This window comes from Sus scrofa, chromosome 15, assembly GCF_000003025.6.
Source record: "Sus scrofa isolate TJ Tabasco breed Duroc chromosome 15, Sscrofa11.1, whole genome shotgun sequence".
Taxonomy (NCBI): domain Eukaryota; kingdom Metazoa; phylum Chordata; class Mammalia; order Artiodactyla; family Suidae; genus Sus; species Sus scrofa.
This window is the reverse complement of record NC_010457.5, coordinates 750,210-766,587: the sequence shown is the minus strand read 5'-3', so window position 1 is coordinate 766,587 and position 16,378 is coordinate 750,210. Positions and strand designations below refer to the sequence as shown.

At 39.5% G+C, this 16,378-nt stretch overlaps 1 protein-coding gene across 1 annotated transcript in view; it reads right to left on the bottom strand.

Moving 5' to 3' along the window:
* The window catches only part of NEB (nebulin), a 219,945-nt gene continuing 204,023 nt past the window's right edge, over positions 457 to 16,378 (bottom strand). The window contains 10 exon segments of the mRNA XM_021075466.1: positions 457 to 1,174; positions 2,467 to 2,573; positions 2,850 to 2,996; positions 3,910 to 4,002; positions 4,303 to 4,486; positions 4,592 to 4,699; positions 5,565 to 5,657; positions 5,983 to 6,075; positions 6,373 to 6,465; positions 8,045 to 8,137. Coding sequence (XP_020931125.1) covers positions 1,001 to 1,174; positions 2,467 to 2,573; positions 2,850 to 2,996; positions 3,910 to 4,002; positions 4,303 to 4,486; positions 4,592 to 4,699; positions 5,565 to 5,657; positions 5,983 to 6,075; positions 6,373 to 6,465; positions 8,045 to 8,137 — 1,185 coding nt within the window. The 3' untranslated portion in view covers positions 457 to 1,000.

The window sequence follows — 16,378 nt, the reverse complement described above, 5'->3', positions numbered from 1 at the left end:
TTAAGGGAAGCTTTATGAACACAAGCATGGAGAGATTTTTAAGAAACTACACTTGTATGTTTTTAAGGGGGTTTGGGGTTTGTTTTTTTAGTGAAGTCTAGTGTGATTTGCCTTGTAGAAGTTTGGAGGGGTTTTTTTAGGTTTGTTTGGTTTGGTTTGGTTTTTTTAGGGCCTCTCCTACGGCATACGGAGGTTCCCAGGCTAGGGTTCCAATCAGAGCTGAAGCTGCTGGCCTACACCTCAGCCACAGCAACGCCAGATCTGAGCTGTCTTCGACCTACATCAGAGCTTATGGCAACACCGGATCCTTATCCCACTGAGCGAGGCCAGGGATTGAACCTGCACCCTCACGGTTCCTAGTCAGATCCGTTTCTGCTGCACGACAGGAACTCCTGCTTTGTTGAAATTTTTATAGTAGATCTTAAAACTTAAATAATGCTCATTCCATCAGTGATATTTGTTGCAGAATTATAGAGTTTATTAGTTACTACCTTACCATCAGCTTTATAACTTCAGAATTGGATTAGAAATAAAAGCAACAGCAGTTCGGTAAGCAAAGAAAGGGTAAATATCTGCCATTTTTTAAAACTGTGCTTAGGATGTTCAGAACCCTTGTTTTAGAAATGTTAAACATGTTCATGATAAGAGTTGATACAGCCATAATATAACAATGCAGAAACTTTTAAGCCGAAGGGAAAATTTGATGGCAGTTTTTAAAAATAATAAACCTATGGGGTTTAATGTATCTGAATTTTATGTGCAAGTCCAGAAGATAATGAAGCAAGTCTAGTTTAATACTTGGACTGGTTAGTGATACTAACATTTCTTTTACTGATGAAATATAGGAGTACATATATAAACAAATTAAGGGATGGTACAGCCATAAATTATACTGACACAAAACACAAGGCAGCTTGAGAACTCAGGGAACAGTGGAGAATCTAAACTGAAACACCAACGGCAGGTAGGTCCTGTAGACAGGCGTGAGGCTTTGAAGTGCCTAAATAGCTTCAACATAGTTGGCTGGGAGCATGCCGGTCCGGCCGGTCCTCTGCACGGTGCCATACATCCAGCCTTCATCAATAGCTTGAACATTTACAATGGCGTCTCCATCTCTGAAGGACACCTCATCTGCATCAGCAGCCATATAGTCGTACATGGCACGGAAGATTTTCTATTGCATACAGGAAAGAAGGGGAAATACTAGATTTGAAACAACCTGAACCTCCAAACATTAAGAAGCCAGTCACAAAAGACAACATGCTGTGTGATTTCATTTGTATGACATGTCCCAAATAGGCGATACGTAGAGATGTACATTAGTAGATGACTAGGATTGGAGGGAACGGGGATGGCGAGTGACTGTTGATGAGTATAAAGGTTTTTTTGGGGTGATGAATCTAAAATTAGGTTATGGTGATAGCTGAACAGCTCTGTAAATAAACTAGAGATTTATTGGAATTGTATACTTCAAACGATGAACTTAATAGTATATTATTACAATAGTCCCCACTTATCCATGGGAAATATTCTGGAACCCCTGTATTTTCCTGAAACCATGGAGAGAGATGAACCCTACACGTATGTTTTTTCCTATACATAACGCACGTACCTATGATAAAGTTTAATTTATAAATTAGGCATAGTAAGAGAAAATCCAAATTGCCAGCATCGTTATTCTAATGCTTTTGAGATCATTACTAAGTAAAATAAACAGTATGATACTTTGAGTCAATCTGACAACAGAAGGCTACTAAATGGCTAATGGGTGTGCAGTGTGGATATGCTGGACAGAGGGATGATTCACTGGTGAATGGGAGAGGGAGCATGCAATTTCATTATACTACCCAGATTGATGCACAACTTGAATTTCATGAATTATTCATTTTTGGAATTTTGCATTTAATATTTTCAGACAGTGGCCGACAGTGGAAACCAAGGATAAGGGGAACTACTATAATATATTCATAAAACCATATGTATGTGAAGAAAGAATGTACTTTATAGTACAATTATTGAATACACTTTTGAGTTGCTAGTGAAGCTTTTCTGATATTTAGTACTGACAGCATGAGCTCTGTGGTAAAAGAACATTATATAAAGTAGAATATTTGATTTTTTTAAAAACCCACAATACCTATAATCATTGCATATATCAAAAAATGAGAGGTAGTTCCCATCGTGGCGCAGTGGTTAACGAATCCGACTAGGAACCACGAGGTTGTGGGGTTCGATCCCTGGCCTGGTTCAGTGGGTTAAGGATCCGGCGTCGTCGTGAGCTGTGGTGTAGGTCAAAGACTCGGCTTGGATCCCATGTTGCTGTGGCTGCGGTGTAGGCCTGCAGCAACAGCTCCGGTTAGACCCCTAGCCTGGGAACCTCCATATGCCGTGGGAGCAGCCCTAGAAAAGACAAAAAGACAAAAAAAAAAAAAAAAAGAATGACTTAGATTCTTTATTGTTACTTACTCCAGCCGTAGATGGATGAGATGGGATAGAGGATACTGTTGTCTGCTGGGTGGCAACTGAAGATGATCGTTGCTGTGGGAGCTCTGTGGTTTTTGCATGTTTGTAAGCTGAAAGGAAGGGGGAAAATAATTTAACGTGACATCATTTAATCTGTACTTAGGGGAAAAGAGCACCGCTCAGCTGCTAATTTAAAAAGAATGGTTTCCAAGAAAGGAGGAATGAAAATGAAATAGCACATTTAATGCACTTCTCTATAATGCTAGCGCTCTCATTCGGAGAAAGGACCCCGATGTTTTGCGTTTTGTTTTTACTCAGAGCATCTCTTTAGCGTAACCGCCAGTGAGCTGGCCGGCCACAGCTGTCAGTGTCAAGGCCACTTGTACCTGCTGAGGTTGCAGAGAAGAAGACGCCCCCGTCACTGTAGGTGGAGAGGCGGGCAGCTTCTGAATGCTCCGACTTCTCCTCACCACCGCTGATGCTCAGTGCGCTGGCGGATCTCGACTGCTCCCTGCTCCGGCGCTGAGCTTGCGCTGGGGAGGCAAGGTGGGAGAGAGACAGGGATAAAATTTCTGTAGCAGTAATGCCTAACGGTAACAAATCTCAAGTGGTTCTGTTCATTATCAAGTACGTTTTTAAGTAGATTTCCATGTATTATAGCCTCAAAACTCTTAGATACAAGGCGATCCTCACTTTAATTCCTACAGGTTGTGGTACAGCCAGGCTTCCAGTCTGTCCTACTACTTCTTCCCACTACCCTTCTCATTTCCTGGCTCACCAAAATGAACAGATAGTAATGTTCACAAATTCTACCTTTCATCTTTTCCAGAAAGTCCTCCCTTCCAAATTAAATTAACTTCCAAATTGATTTATATGGCCTTTCTCTGTGTTTCCAGTCTGTGTGCAGACCCTTTAAATTGTTCATGTCAGGGTATAACCACTGATTTAATGGTCTTTGTTCATCCGTAGACTGGGGTATAAACCCTTTGAGGACAGACATTACATACTACTTTACTTTTAATATGAATAGAAGGCATAAAGGCATGTGTGGCCTGTTTTGTTGAATGGGTAATCTCCCTTGACACAAGAGAGTTCAGAAAGTTGCTAAAGCTCAAATCCATTCTCTTCCCTTTGTTCAGGTTTAGGGTTTTTTTTTCCATTATTTCTCCAACAGAAAGATGTACTACCTCTTTTTCTTTAGGAAAAAAAAATAATAACGATGGGAACTGAAGGAGACTTACCCCGCATCAGTGAAACAATCTTTTCCTAACTGGAACTTGTCTAGAAAATGAGCTTGGCCCACTAGTCAAGGAGGTATTTTTATGCTGAGAGGGCAACTCCAGAAATTGTAAGCCCTGGAGGAGGGGGACTTCCGAGCCTAAAAGCTATTGGCACTAGCCTACTAAAAGGTGACATTTATGTCGTGAGCCTCTTATGGCAACATACCATTAAGCATGTGTAAGCTTCGGGATTGAATGTTGTCTTCTGCTGGATCATAGTCAAAAACTGAGCCAGGGTTTGTACGCCAGACACGTAAACCTAAAAGTGAGATTAAAGATCAGGAAAGATGTCCGTGAACACTTCTGATGATTTGGGTACCAAGGCATGAACGTAAACAAAAGCGATTGAATAACAGTTAGCTTAGTTCTGGCCATGCTGTCTCCTCAGAGGAGAATGAAGCAGAAAGTAGATGTGAGCTTTGCAAATGATGAAAGGATATGGGTTTTCTTTCACACCTAATGAAAGCAGATTGAAGTCCTCTGTCCTTTGCTTTGCTCTAAAGTCACCTGAGTTCTTCTACCCCCCTTAAAGTGGATTTCCCTCCTCGGCTCCAGTTACCTGTAATAGTTTCCTGATCCTGGTCATTCCGCTTTTGCTCCATTTCTACCACTTTTCTCTGAATACCTCGGTAGTTAATGTCACTGAAGTCCTGTGTGTTCTTCTTTACTCGTTCAGTGATGGGATCCGTCACCACTGGTGTGAAGCAACCCTTGTGTTTTTCAAAGTCTTCATGATATTTCACCTGGAATTTCATGTATTCACTTGGTGAAAATATGATGATGTGATCATTTCCTTTTTTCACATGTTCCAACAGGCGGCCCACCAGTCTGAGAGATTCCCAACTTACCGTTGAGATGTGGCGTTGGGTCTCCCTCACCCGTCGCATCTCTGGCGTGTCCAAGACATAGGCAGCTTTGCCTTGTATTTGTTTCCGGAAGCTATCAGAATAGAGCACCTGACAGAGAAAAGATCAGGAATGAGTACAGGTCATGGCACCTACCATGCTAATTCTGAAGCCTCAAAACCCTTCCAACAGATGGAGGTGACAAGAGGTGGGGAGGGAAGTCCTGTGGTGGACAGCGTAATGGTTCTAGCCTGAGGGTGGATGGGCAGGGCTTGCATTAGGAGACAAAAGGTTTTGACTTTGAACATGTAACTTTCATTTTCAGAGGAGAAGGGGCAAAGGGTCATTTTGAAAGGAAGGGGGGGGGATAGTGGTCTCTTGAATTTTCTGGGAATTGTCCCACCAGCATCAGCGCAAGGGATGGTATCTGGCGCTAAATGTGATACCGACATTTGAAAGAACCATCCTTTAAAACAAGTGATCATATTTTGAAGGTGTATGTCCAGATTTTATAAACCAATATGCTAACACAAATCAGTCTCAGACATGAAAAACAGCAAATACAAAGTCAGAGAAGGTATCCATTTCAGAGCATTACCTGTTTCATAAAGTGTCTTAGAAACAGAGGAGGCTAGATCAAGGATGTTAGGAAGTCAATTTGTTACAGTTGGTTATGTAAAACTACCTCAGAGTAAAGGAAAAGGGAAGAGAAAACATTGGCAAGTAATGGGTTATGCCTTAGTATGATCATTTGGAATTTAAAAAGCACAGTTGTGTTAATTTTAGTGTGAATTTTCAGTGGAATGAAAAAAATGCACATTTTTATGGGGTTAAAATGTTATTTTCCAGGATGTTGCATATCTCTCTTTTCATTTTAGTGTGTTTTTCAGTTGAATGAGAAAGACACTTTTTTATGATGTTAAAATGTTATTTTCCAAGTGAGTTGCACTACTCCTTTTTTAGTCCTAGAAAATACCGAGCTAATATTTTCTTGGTTGCGCTTAGCTCTCTCCATCTCTGGAGTGACTGGTGTCGGAGTTGCTTTTCTCATATTCTCTTTGTACAGTACCTAGAGGGGCCGAGAGAGCATCCACATATCAGAGAGCAGAAACCCAATTCTGAAAACCATCATCCAGCCAGTGTTATGGCTCGATTATTTCACACTCTAAGAAACACCTCACGAAGAGAAAGCCATTAAAATGTTATTGTATAAAGCAAAAGATGAAGAATTAAATCAGCTTGAGCTGGTGGGGTTGGTATGTTGTTTTTAAGTGGGTGAAGGAGAATTTTAAAAAATAAAGGTTTGGGGGAAACTGTGAGATGAATTAGTGGTATAACCATGGTTGCCAGGCTTGTTAAAAGTGTCACCATTTCCTTTGCCCTCTCTGAAATACCGAGCTAAAGTTTTCTTGATTGCGCTTGACTCTTTCCATCTCAGGAGTAAAGGGTGTGGGGGTGGCTTTCCCCAGGTTCTCTTTGTATATCACCTGTGAGATACAAAGTTGGACCTGAAAGTCACTAGGAGACAATATTCAGGCTATTCAATATAATGCAATTTGGGGGAGAAAACTCCAGGTTTAATCTATTACTATTAGTGAGGACAGCTCTCAAGAAGAAAGCTTAAAAAAACAGTTATTGGCAGTGGTAAGTGTAATATATCATTTAGGGGATTCTAAAAAACTGGCATTTTGCTTTATTTTTAACCTGGGATGGAGTTAGGAGCAGGTCAAAAGGCAGGGGTTACTTTGCAAAATTAAAAGCACTTTCATTTCTCAAGACAATACCGAGCTAATGTTCTCTTGATTGCGTTTGACTCTCTGCATCTCTGGAGTGACAGGGGTTGGGGTGCCTTTCCCCACATTTTCTTTGTACAAAATCTATGCGAGTCCAATGGATCCAAAAAGCCAAAAAGAAAAAAAAAATTACAGTTACCAAAAAAATTAATCAGACGGATCATTTGTTAGGAGGCTCAGTGCCAAACTATTTGGGCAATAAGGTTAGATGGAAAGAAACATGTTTCCAAAGCAAGTTGATGTAGTTACAGCAAAACACACGTTTTCAGAGTAGGACCCTGCCCTGAAATCCTTGCAGCTTGTGAGATAGAACTGTAGTTTTTGTGCCTAGTTCTGGGGTACAGGGCACAGGAGAGGGATGAGGGACTGTTTTTACTCTTGCTAGTCTGCACAAGTCAAACACCTGACAGGTGATCTCACAAGACTTAAGGGCACCCACTTGAGTAACACTGAGAAGGTGAAGGTTACTGCTTAAATAGCAGTGTGGGGCTGGCCCGTTTGCTGCACTTAAATTCTCATAGATACGTGGGTAAAAGGTATCCTTGCTATCACCGGTACTCTGCTTCTACTTTAGTTCAGTACATCAACATGCTATCTATCAGTAAGGAAAAATGTATCACTATCATGGTAAGCCAACAGGAAACATAGTAACTCATCATGGTAAAGTGTCAACCTTGCTGTCACCTCAGTGACATTCTTGGGGGCACAGGAGTTTCGGGATATGGCATTCAAGAGGAAGCATTCTGAGAAGTGGTTCTCAAAGTGAGGTTGATGGACAGCAAGGTCAGCTTCACCTGAGAACTTGATAGGAATGCAAATTTTCTGGCCCCACACCAGATCTACAGAATGAGAACCTGGGGGGGTTCAGGTGATTCTGATGCACACTAGAGATTCAGAAGCTCTGCCTTCCAGGGTCAGAGAACCCTGCAGACAGTGTCAATGTCAAGGGTCACAAGGGTCTTCATTACATAAGCTAGTGTCCCCACACAAACCCCAATCCACCAGCAATCTATAAACGTAAAATACCACAGACTGCAGGCTTACAGAAAATGGTGTACTAAAATTAGCAGTTAAAAACTGCAATACAGAAGAACCAAAAGAACTAAAATTGGAAAAACAAAAAACAGTTCAAGCAACACTTTCCTTTTTAAGTAAATTGACATTCATTTGCCAAAACCACTACTGGATCTTAATTTATGTCATTATCTCTGAAGGAGAGGATCAGGGGTTATTTTTCCCAAGGGCTCTTTGTCTAAATCTGACAGGGTGAATTAGAACCTAAAGACAGGTGCAAAAACACAACAAAATCATAACTCCAATGTTCTAGAAAGTGCCCCATCACACCTACTATGCCACTCCCAGAACTTCACAAGTATGTAAAAGAGACCTTGGGGGTAATGGGTAGAAAGTTTGGGGAGAGATGAGCAAAACAATGTTTTACTGGAAAAATCTGTTACTTCCCAATATTAGAACTTTAAAATATGGATTAAGCAACTTTGTTATTAAGGGGTTAAGTCTAGGAGTAGTTCTAAATGGAAGAAGGATAAACGTAATTAAGAGATTCACAATATTTCAGTTGTCTTTAAAAAGTAGGATTAATATATATTAAGTCATTAAAGAAGTAGTTTTTTGTTTTGTTTTGTTTTCTCTCTCGCCAAAGTACCGAGCTAATATTTTCTTGATTGTGTTTGACTCTCTCCATCTCTGGGGTGACAGGTAAAGGAGTTCCCTTGCCCATGTTTTCTTTGTATAACACCTGTGTGATGAGAAAGCATCCAGAAAAAACAACCATAAGTAACATTTCATTTGTTGAGAGATTTTTAAGGGTGAGTTCAACTTCCTTATCAAATGACATAATAGTCCAAAGAGCCAGGAGTTATATGCCAACAAGATGCCGCAAGAAACCTAAATGGCACCTACTCTTGGAATGGGGAAACTGACTCTAGGGCAGCAAGGCCCTTAGCTGCTGGGAAAGGCTGTGAAGTTATCCATGTTATCTTTTTTCATTTCTATGAGCACAGGGCCTCCCAAACAGTCGCATGGGGATTGGAGATTGTTAGATCCTGGTTTTATTGTTATCCAAGCAAACTAAAAGAAAAGGTGTTTAAAAAAAATAGTTTAAAATGCCAGAAAAATTAGAAATCATAATTAACTGAAATTTTTAAAAAAAGAATCTATAGTAATATTGAAATGTGAAAGTTTGTCCTTTTGCTATGTGAGGTACATTAGAAGCGAAGGAAGGGAAGTGGGTTTAAAAAAAGAACAAATGTTAGGTATCAATTTAATTTTGAGGTTAAGTGGCATCATCTTTTCCCTTTCTTTCCAAAATACCGAGCTAAGGTTTTCTTGATTGAGTTTGACTCTCTGCATCTCTGGAGTGATGGCGACTGGGATTCCTGTGCCCAGGTTTTCTTTGTATAGCACCTGTATGATAAGAAAGCATCCAGAACAAAAAGAGCAATCAACCATTCTCCCCTTCTTACAGAGCGAGGTAGAAACGCAATGAGGAAGAGAACGAGTTAGCGAGGGAAACACCAGAAGCTTCTAGATCCAACCTGTAGGAGCCTAAAGACATCCTTAAAAGCAAGGGAATGCAGGAAAGAGCAGCAAAAACTAAGAGGTTTGAAAGGAAAGGTTTGTTGTTGAATTAATTTCTGCAGTGCTGAGCACAGGAGACCGCCACGGAAGGGAGCCACGCCCCCAGCTTGTTAGGAGGATGGGGAAAAAAGAAGAGCAGAGACAAGAGAACCAATGGGTTATTTGGATTTGGAAATGTTATTTACAAATCACATAAGGATATTCAGGTTTTATATGCACTGCCTATATGAAGATGCATACACACACATCTTTTGTTGATTTTCAAAAGAAGTCAAAGTAATTTTTAGCTTAGGTGAACATATTGGAAGAATTAATTACATTTAAGGCAAATGGAGAACAGTGACAAAATGCTTTAAAAAAAAACTTGAAAATATCTATACAAATACTAGTAAGGATCAAGAAGGTTAGACTAGGAACTGAAGCCAATAGTTTAACCTTTGCAGAATAAATTTTTGTAAGCTTTATGTCCAGATCGAATTTGCCAAAGCAGGATAAATGTGGGTGCTTAGAGACTGGGGATGTTATTGTTTTTAAAGGCTGGAATACAATATCAAATTTTTTAAAAGTGATATTAATATTTAAAATGAGGAAACTGATTCATGGAAAATGGGAGCATTAAATCGCAATCAAGACAAAGTTTTTTAACTTTGTCTTGGGATAAGTTGATTAGATTTTAAAATATAGCCATTAATCTTCTAAAAATATGGTTTAAAATTAGTTAAAGTGTTTTTGTTGTTGTTTTTTAAATACCGAACTAAAATTTTCTTGATTGTGTTTGACTCTCTCCATCTCTGGAGTCATGGGAATTGGAATTCCTTTCCCGAGGTTTTCTTTATACAACACCTGTATGATACAAGAAAGCATCCGGAAAAGATAAGAGCAGTCAAAACAGCCCTTTCACCTATCATGGAGGGACACAGATATCAAAGAGGAAAGACAGTTCACCCAGTCATCCTGTCTTTTCACAGACCTGGATGAGAATATGCACCATATTTCTTTGGCTGAGGTGCTAGTGTATTTGATAGTCAACTTTATGCTAATTCATATATTAAATGTTTGTTTTCTCTGTTAGGAATTAAGGAATAAAACCAATTATTTTATAAAAGTACTAAAATGATAAGTGTACAATAGAAAATTACTATTTTGTTTTCTTCTTAGGGCCACACCTGTGGCATATGGAATTTCCCGAGGCTAGGGGTCAAATCGAAGCTGCAGCTGCCGGCCTACACCACAGCCACAGCAACTCGGGATCTGAGCCACACCTGTGACCTACACTGCAGCTCATGCAAACGTGGGATCCTTAACTGGCTGAGTGAGGCCAGGGGCCGAACCCACAACCTCATGGATTCTAGTCAGGTTCTTCACCCGTTGAGCCACAACAGGATCCCCCAGAAAGGTCATTTTTTAATTAAATTGGCAACTATTTTCCCTACACAGAACATCTGTTTTACAGAATAGCAGGCAATTTAAACACCAGGCCAAATCTATGCACTGTGGTAAACTGGTCTTTGTTGAGTAAATTCACAAGTTGTAGAGGTGGTCAGGTCTAAATACATAGTGCTGTCTGTTTCCCATAGGACCTTAGAGATTTGTGCACCACTGGACAGTTCTGCCTACATTTCACCTGTGTGAAAATTAACACAAGTGTTACTTAAAAGGAAGAAATTGTCCAGGATCATGAAGATCTCAAATAGATATCAATAGTAAAATACTTACTCTAATATAGAAGAAAATAATTTTAAAATAACTTTGAAAATCAGTGCAAACCTTTTAACAGAAGGAATAATGACAATCATAATGATAAAATCTACAAGGAAAACAGTGACTATAGCATTCCAAAAATAATACTAATTCACATTGAACATTTAATAAAATTGAAAGGTTGTTAGTGAGTAGTGATTACAAACACAGGAAAACAAAACAAGACAAAAGACAGTGGGACCAAAGAAGGTTACTGATCCAATGACGGGAAAGAATCAAACTTTCAGAAGATATTTAAACTGACAAACATTTTGGATCAAACATCTGCCACCCCCACCCCCCAAAAACAATCCAGCCACATTTTCCCAGTGGCGTTTGAGTCTCCATCTCAGGCACAGGTGAATCTAAGTTCCTCATGTAAAAGTTTCACAGACTGTTGATTATTATAGAGTTGTTCAACAATGAAAACATTAATAAAAGAGAAAAAAATTAAATACAAACTCATGATCTAATTTGTATATTAAAAAGAAATCAGAGGGCCCGGGTTTCTGTTTATGGAATGGCTTTCTAACCAAGCATCAAGACAGGATTGCTCTGAGTTCCAATCCTGTGTGATTTTCTTTCTCTTTCTTTCCCAGTGCCACTGCTCATCTATAGGATAGAATCCATGTTAAGGACACCCCATTCCCAGTAAAAGCCACCATTTCTACATGTGGCCTTGAGTCCTGCACCTTTTCTTGCAAAGCTAACCCCCAAACATTAAAAAAAAAAAACAGAGTTCCAAGTAAATAAGAGCTATAGTGTTTGGGGGTTTGGGACATCAATTAACTTCCAAAGTCCCAGCAGTAACATAAAATATGACAAGAGAAGGAAGGGAACCAATCAAAGGTTTTAAGGGACTATTATAGGAAGAATGAAACTCGTTAGAATCAAACGGGGGTGGGGGGGAGTGAGTACAAGATCTGGAAGACGGTAGAATTCAGTTGATGAGATTTAAAAAAAAAATTTGTTAAACTGATTATTTTTAAAGGGACTAAGAGAAGTTTTGTTGTATAGAAAGGTATTATTATTTTTAATACAAGTTAAAGGAGCTCTCTCCCAAATACCGAGCTAAAGTTCTCTTGATTGCGCTTGACCCGCTCCATCTCAGGAGTGACAGGGAGGGGAGTCCCCTTGCTCAAGTTCTCTTTGTACAAAATCTGTGTGCACAAAACCAACAATCAAATCAGCCTGGACCCACTTTTTAGTTAGACTTAGCTTTTCAAATAGGCTCTGAAAGTTTTTTTCTAAAGCTCCTTTGTAGGGCCCCAGCTGTGGCATATGGAGGTTCCCAAGCTAAGTGTTGAATCAGAGCTGCAGCTGCCGGCCTACACCACAGCCACAGCAACTCGGGATCTGAGCCACACCTGTGACCGACTCTGCAGCTCATGCAAACGTGGGATCCTTAACTCGCTGAGTGAGGCCAGGGGCCGAACCCACAACCTCATGGATTCTAGTCAGGTTCTTCACCCGTTGAGCCACAACAGGATCCCCCAGAAAGGTTATTTTTTAGTTAAATTGGCAACTATTTTCCCTACACAGAACATGTGTTTTACAGAATAGCAGGCAATTTAAACACCAGGTCAAATCTATGCACTGTGGTAAACTGGTCTTTGTTGAGTAAATTCACAAGTTGTAGAGGTGGTCAAGTCTAAATACATAGTGCTGTCTGTTTCCCATAGGATTTTAGAGATTTGTGCACCACTGGACAGTTCTGCCTACATTTCACCTGTGTGAAAATTAACACAAGTGTTACTTAAAAGGAAGAAATTGTCCAGGATCATGAAGATCTCAAATAGACATAAACAATAAAATACTTACTCTAATATAGAAGAAAATAATTTTAAAATAACTTTGAAAATCAGTGCAAACCTTTTAACAGAAGGAATAATGACAATCATAATGATAAAATCTACAAGGAAAACAGTGACTATAGCATTCCAAAAATAATACTAATTCACATTGAACATTTAATAAAATTGAAAGGTTGTTAGTGAGTAGTGATTACAAACACAGGAAAACAAAACAAGACAAAAGACAGTGGGACCAAAGAAGGTTACTGATCCAATGACGGGAAAGAATCAAACTTTCAGAAGATATTTAAACTGACAAACATTTTGGATCAAACATCTGCCACCCCCACCCCCCAAAAACAATCCAGCCACATTTTCCCAGTGGCGTTTGAGTCTCCATCTCAGGCACAGGTGAATCTAAGTTCCTCATGTAAAAGTTTCACAGACTGTTGATTATTATAGAGTTGTTCAACAATGAAAACATTAATAAAAGAAAAAAACCATTAAATACAAACTCATGATCTAATTTGTATATTAGAAAGAAATCAGAGGGCCCGGGTTTCTGTTTATGGAATGGCTTTCTAACCAAGCATCAAGACAGGATTGCTCTGAGTTCCAATCCTGGGTGATTTTCTTTCTCTTTCTTTCCCAGTCCACTGCTCATCTATAGGATAGAATCCATGTTAAGGACACCCCATTCCCAGTAAAAGCCACCATTTCTACATGTGGCCTTGAGTCCTGCACCTTTTCTTGCAAAGCTAACCCCCAAACATCAAAAAAAAAAACAACCAGAGTTCCAAGTAAATAAGAGCTATAGTGTTTGGGGGTTTGGGACATCAATTAACTTCCAAAGTCCCAGCAGTAACATAAAATATGAAAAGAGAAGGAAGGGAACCAATCAAAGGTTTTAAGGGACTATTATAGGAAGAATGAAACTCGTTAGAATCAAACGGGGTCGGGGGGTGGGGGGGAGTGAGTACAAGATCTGGAGGACAGTAGAATTCAGTTGATGAGATTTAAAAAAAAAATTTGTTAAACTGATTATTTTTAAAGGGACTAAGAGAAGTTTTGTTGTATAGAAAGGTATTATTATTTTTTAATACAAGTTAAAGGAGCTCTCTCCCAAATACCGAGCTAAAGTTCTCTTGATTGCGCTTGACCCGCTCCATCTCAGGAGTGACAGGGAGGGGAGTCCCCTTGCTCAAGTTCTCTTTGTACAAAATCTGTGTGCACAAAACCAACAATCAAATCAGCCTGGACCCACTTTTTAGTTAGACTTAGCTTTTCAAATAGGCTCTGAAAGTTTTTTTCTAAAGCTCCTTTGTAGGGCCCCAGCTGTGGCATACGGAGGTTCCCAAGCTAAGTGTTGAATCAGAGCTGCAGCTGCCGGCCTACACCACAGCCACAGCAACTCGGGATCTGAGCCACACCTGTGACCTACACTGCAGCTCATGCAAACGTGGGATCCTTAACTGGCTGAGTGAGGCCAGGGGCCGAACCCACAACCTCATGGATTCTAGTCAGGTTCTTCACCCGTTGAGCCACAACAGGATCCCCCAGAAAGGTTATTTTTTAGTTAAATTGGCAACTATTTTCCCTACACAGAACATGTGTTTTACAGAATAGCAGGCAATTTAAACACCAGGTCAAATCTATGCACTGTGGTAAACTGGTCTTTGTTGAGTAAATTCACAAGTTGTAGAGGTGGTCAAGTCTAAATACATAGTGCTGTCTGTTTCCCATAGGATTTTAGAGATTTGTGCACCACTGGACAGTTTTGCCTACATTTCACCTGTGTGAAAATTAACACAAGTGTTACTTAAAAGGAAGAAATTGTCCAGGATCATGAAGATCTCAAATAGACATAAACAATAAAATACTTACTCTAATATAGAAGAAAATAATTTTAAAATAACTTTGAAAACTAGTGCAAACCTTTTAACAGAAGGAATAATGACAATCATAATGATAAAATCTACAAAGAAAACAGTGACTATAACATTCCAAAAATAATACTAATTCACATTGAACATTTAATAAAAGTGAAAGGTTGTTAGTGAGTAGTGATTACAAACACAGGAAAACAAAACAAGACAAAAGACAGTGGGACCAAAGAAGGTTACTGATCCAATGACGGGAAAGAATCAAACTTTCAGAAGATATTTAAACTGACAAACATTTTGGATCAAACATCTCCCACCCCCACCCCCCAAAAACAATCCAGCCACATTTTCCCAGTGGCGTTTGAGTCTCCATCTCAGGCACAGGTGAATCTAAGTTCCTTACGTAAAAGTTTCACAGACTGTTGATTATTATAGAGTTGTTCAACAATGAAAACATTAATAAAAGAAAAAAACCATTAAATACAAACTCATGATCTAATTTGTATATTAGAAAGAAATCAGAGGGCCCGGGTTTCTGTTTATGGAATGGCTTTCTAACCAAGCATCAAGACAGGATTGCTCTGAGTTCCAATCCTGGGTGATTTTCTTTCTCTTTCTTTCCCAGTCCACTGCTCATCTATAGGATAGAATCCATGTTAAGGACACCCCATTCCCAGTAAAAGCCACCATTTCTACATGTGGCCTTGAGTCCTGCACCTTTTCTTGCAAAGCTAACCCCCAAACATCAAAAAAAAACCAGAGTTCCAAGTAAATAAGAGCTAGAGTGTTTGGGGGTTTGGGACATCAATTAACTTCCAAAGTCCCAGCAGTAACATAAAATATGACAAGAGAAGGAAGGGAACCAATCAAAGGTTTTAAGGGACTATTATAGGAAGAATGAAACTCGTTAGAATCAAACGGGGTCGGGGAGGAGTGAGTACAAGATCTGGGAGACAGTAGAATTCAGTTGATGAGATTTAAAAAAAAATTTGTTAAACTGATTATTTTTAAAGGGACTAAGAGAAGTTTTGTTGTATAGAAAGGTATTATTATTTTTAATACAAGTTAAAGGAGCTCTCTCCCAAATACCGAGCTAAAGTTCTCTTGATTGCGCTTGACCCGCTCCATCTCAGGAGTGACAGGGAGGGGAGTCCCCTTGCTCAAGTTCTCTTTGTACAAAATCTGTGTGCACAAAACCAACAATCAAATCAGCCTGGACCCACTTTTTAGTTAGACTTAGCTTTTCAAATAGGCTCTGAAAGTTTTTTTCTAAAGCTCCTTTGTAGGGCCCCAGCTGTGGCATACGGAGGTTCCCAAGCTAAGTGTTGAATCAGAGCTGCAGCTGCCGGCCTACACCACAGCCACAGCAACTCGGGATCTGAGCCACACCTGTGACCTACACTGCAGCTCATGCAAACGTGGGATCCTTAACTCGCTGAGTGAGGCCAGGGACCGAACCCACAACCTCATGGATTCTAGTCAGGTTCTTCACCCGTTGAGCCACAACAGGATCCCCCAGAAAGGTTATTTTTTAGTTAAATTGGCAACTATTTTCCCTACACAGAACATGTGTTTTACAGAATAGCAGGCAATTTAAACACCAGGTCAAATCTATGCACTGTGGTAAACTGGTCTTTGTTGAGTAAATTCACAAGTTGTAGAGGTGGTCAAGTCTAAATACATAGTGCTGTCTGTTTCCCATAGGATTTTAGAGATTTGTGCACCACTGGACAGTTTTGCCTACATTTCACCTGTGTGAAAATTAACACAAGTGTTACTTAAAAGGAAGAAATTGTCCAGGATCATGAAGATCTCAAATAGACATAAACAATAAAATACTTACTCTAATATAGAAGAAAATAATTTTAAAATAACTTTGAAAACTAGTGCAAACCTTTTAACAGAAGGAATAATGACAATCATAATGATAAAATCTACAAAGAAAACAGTGACTATAACATTCCAAAAATAATACTAATTCAC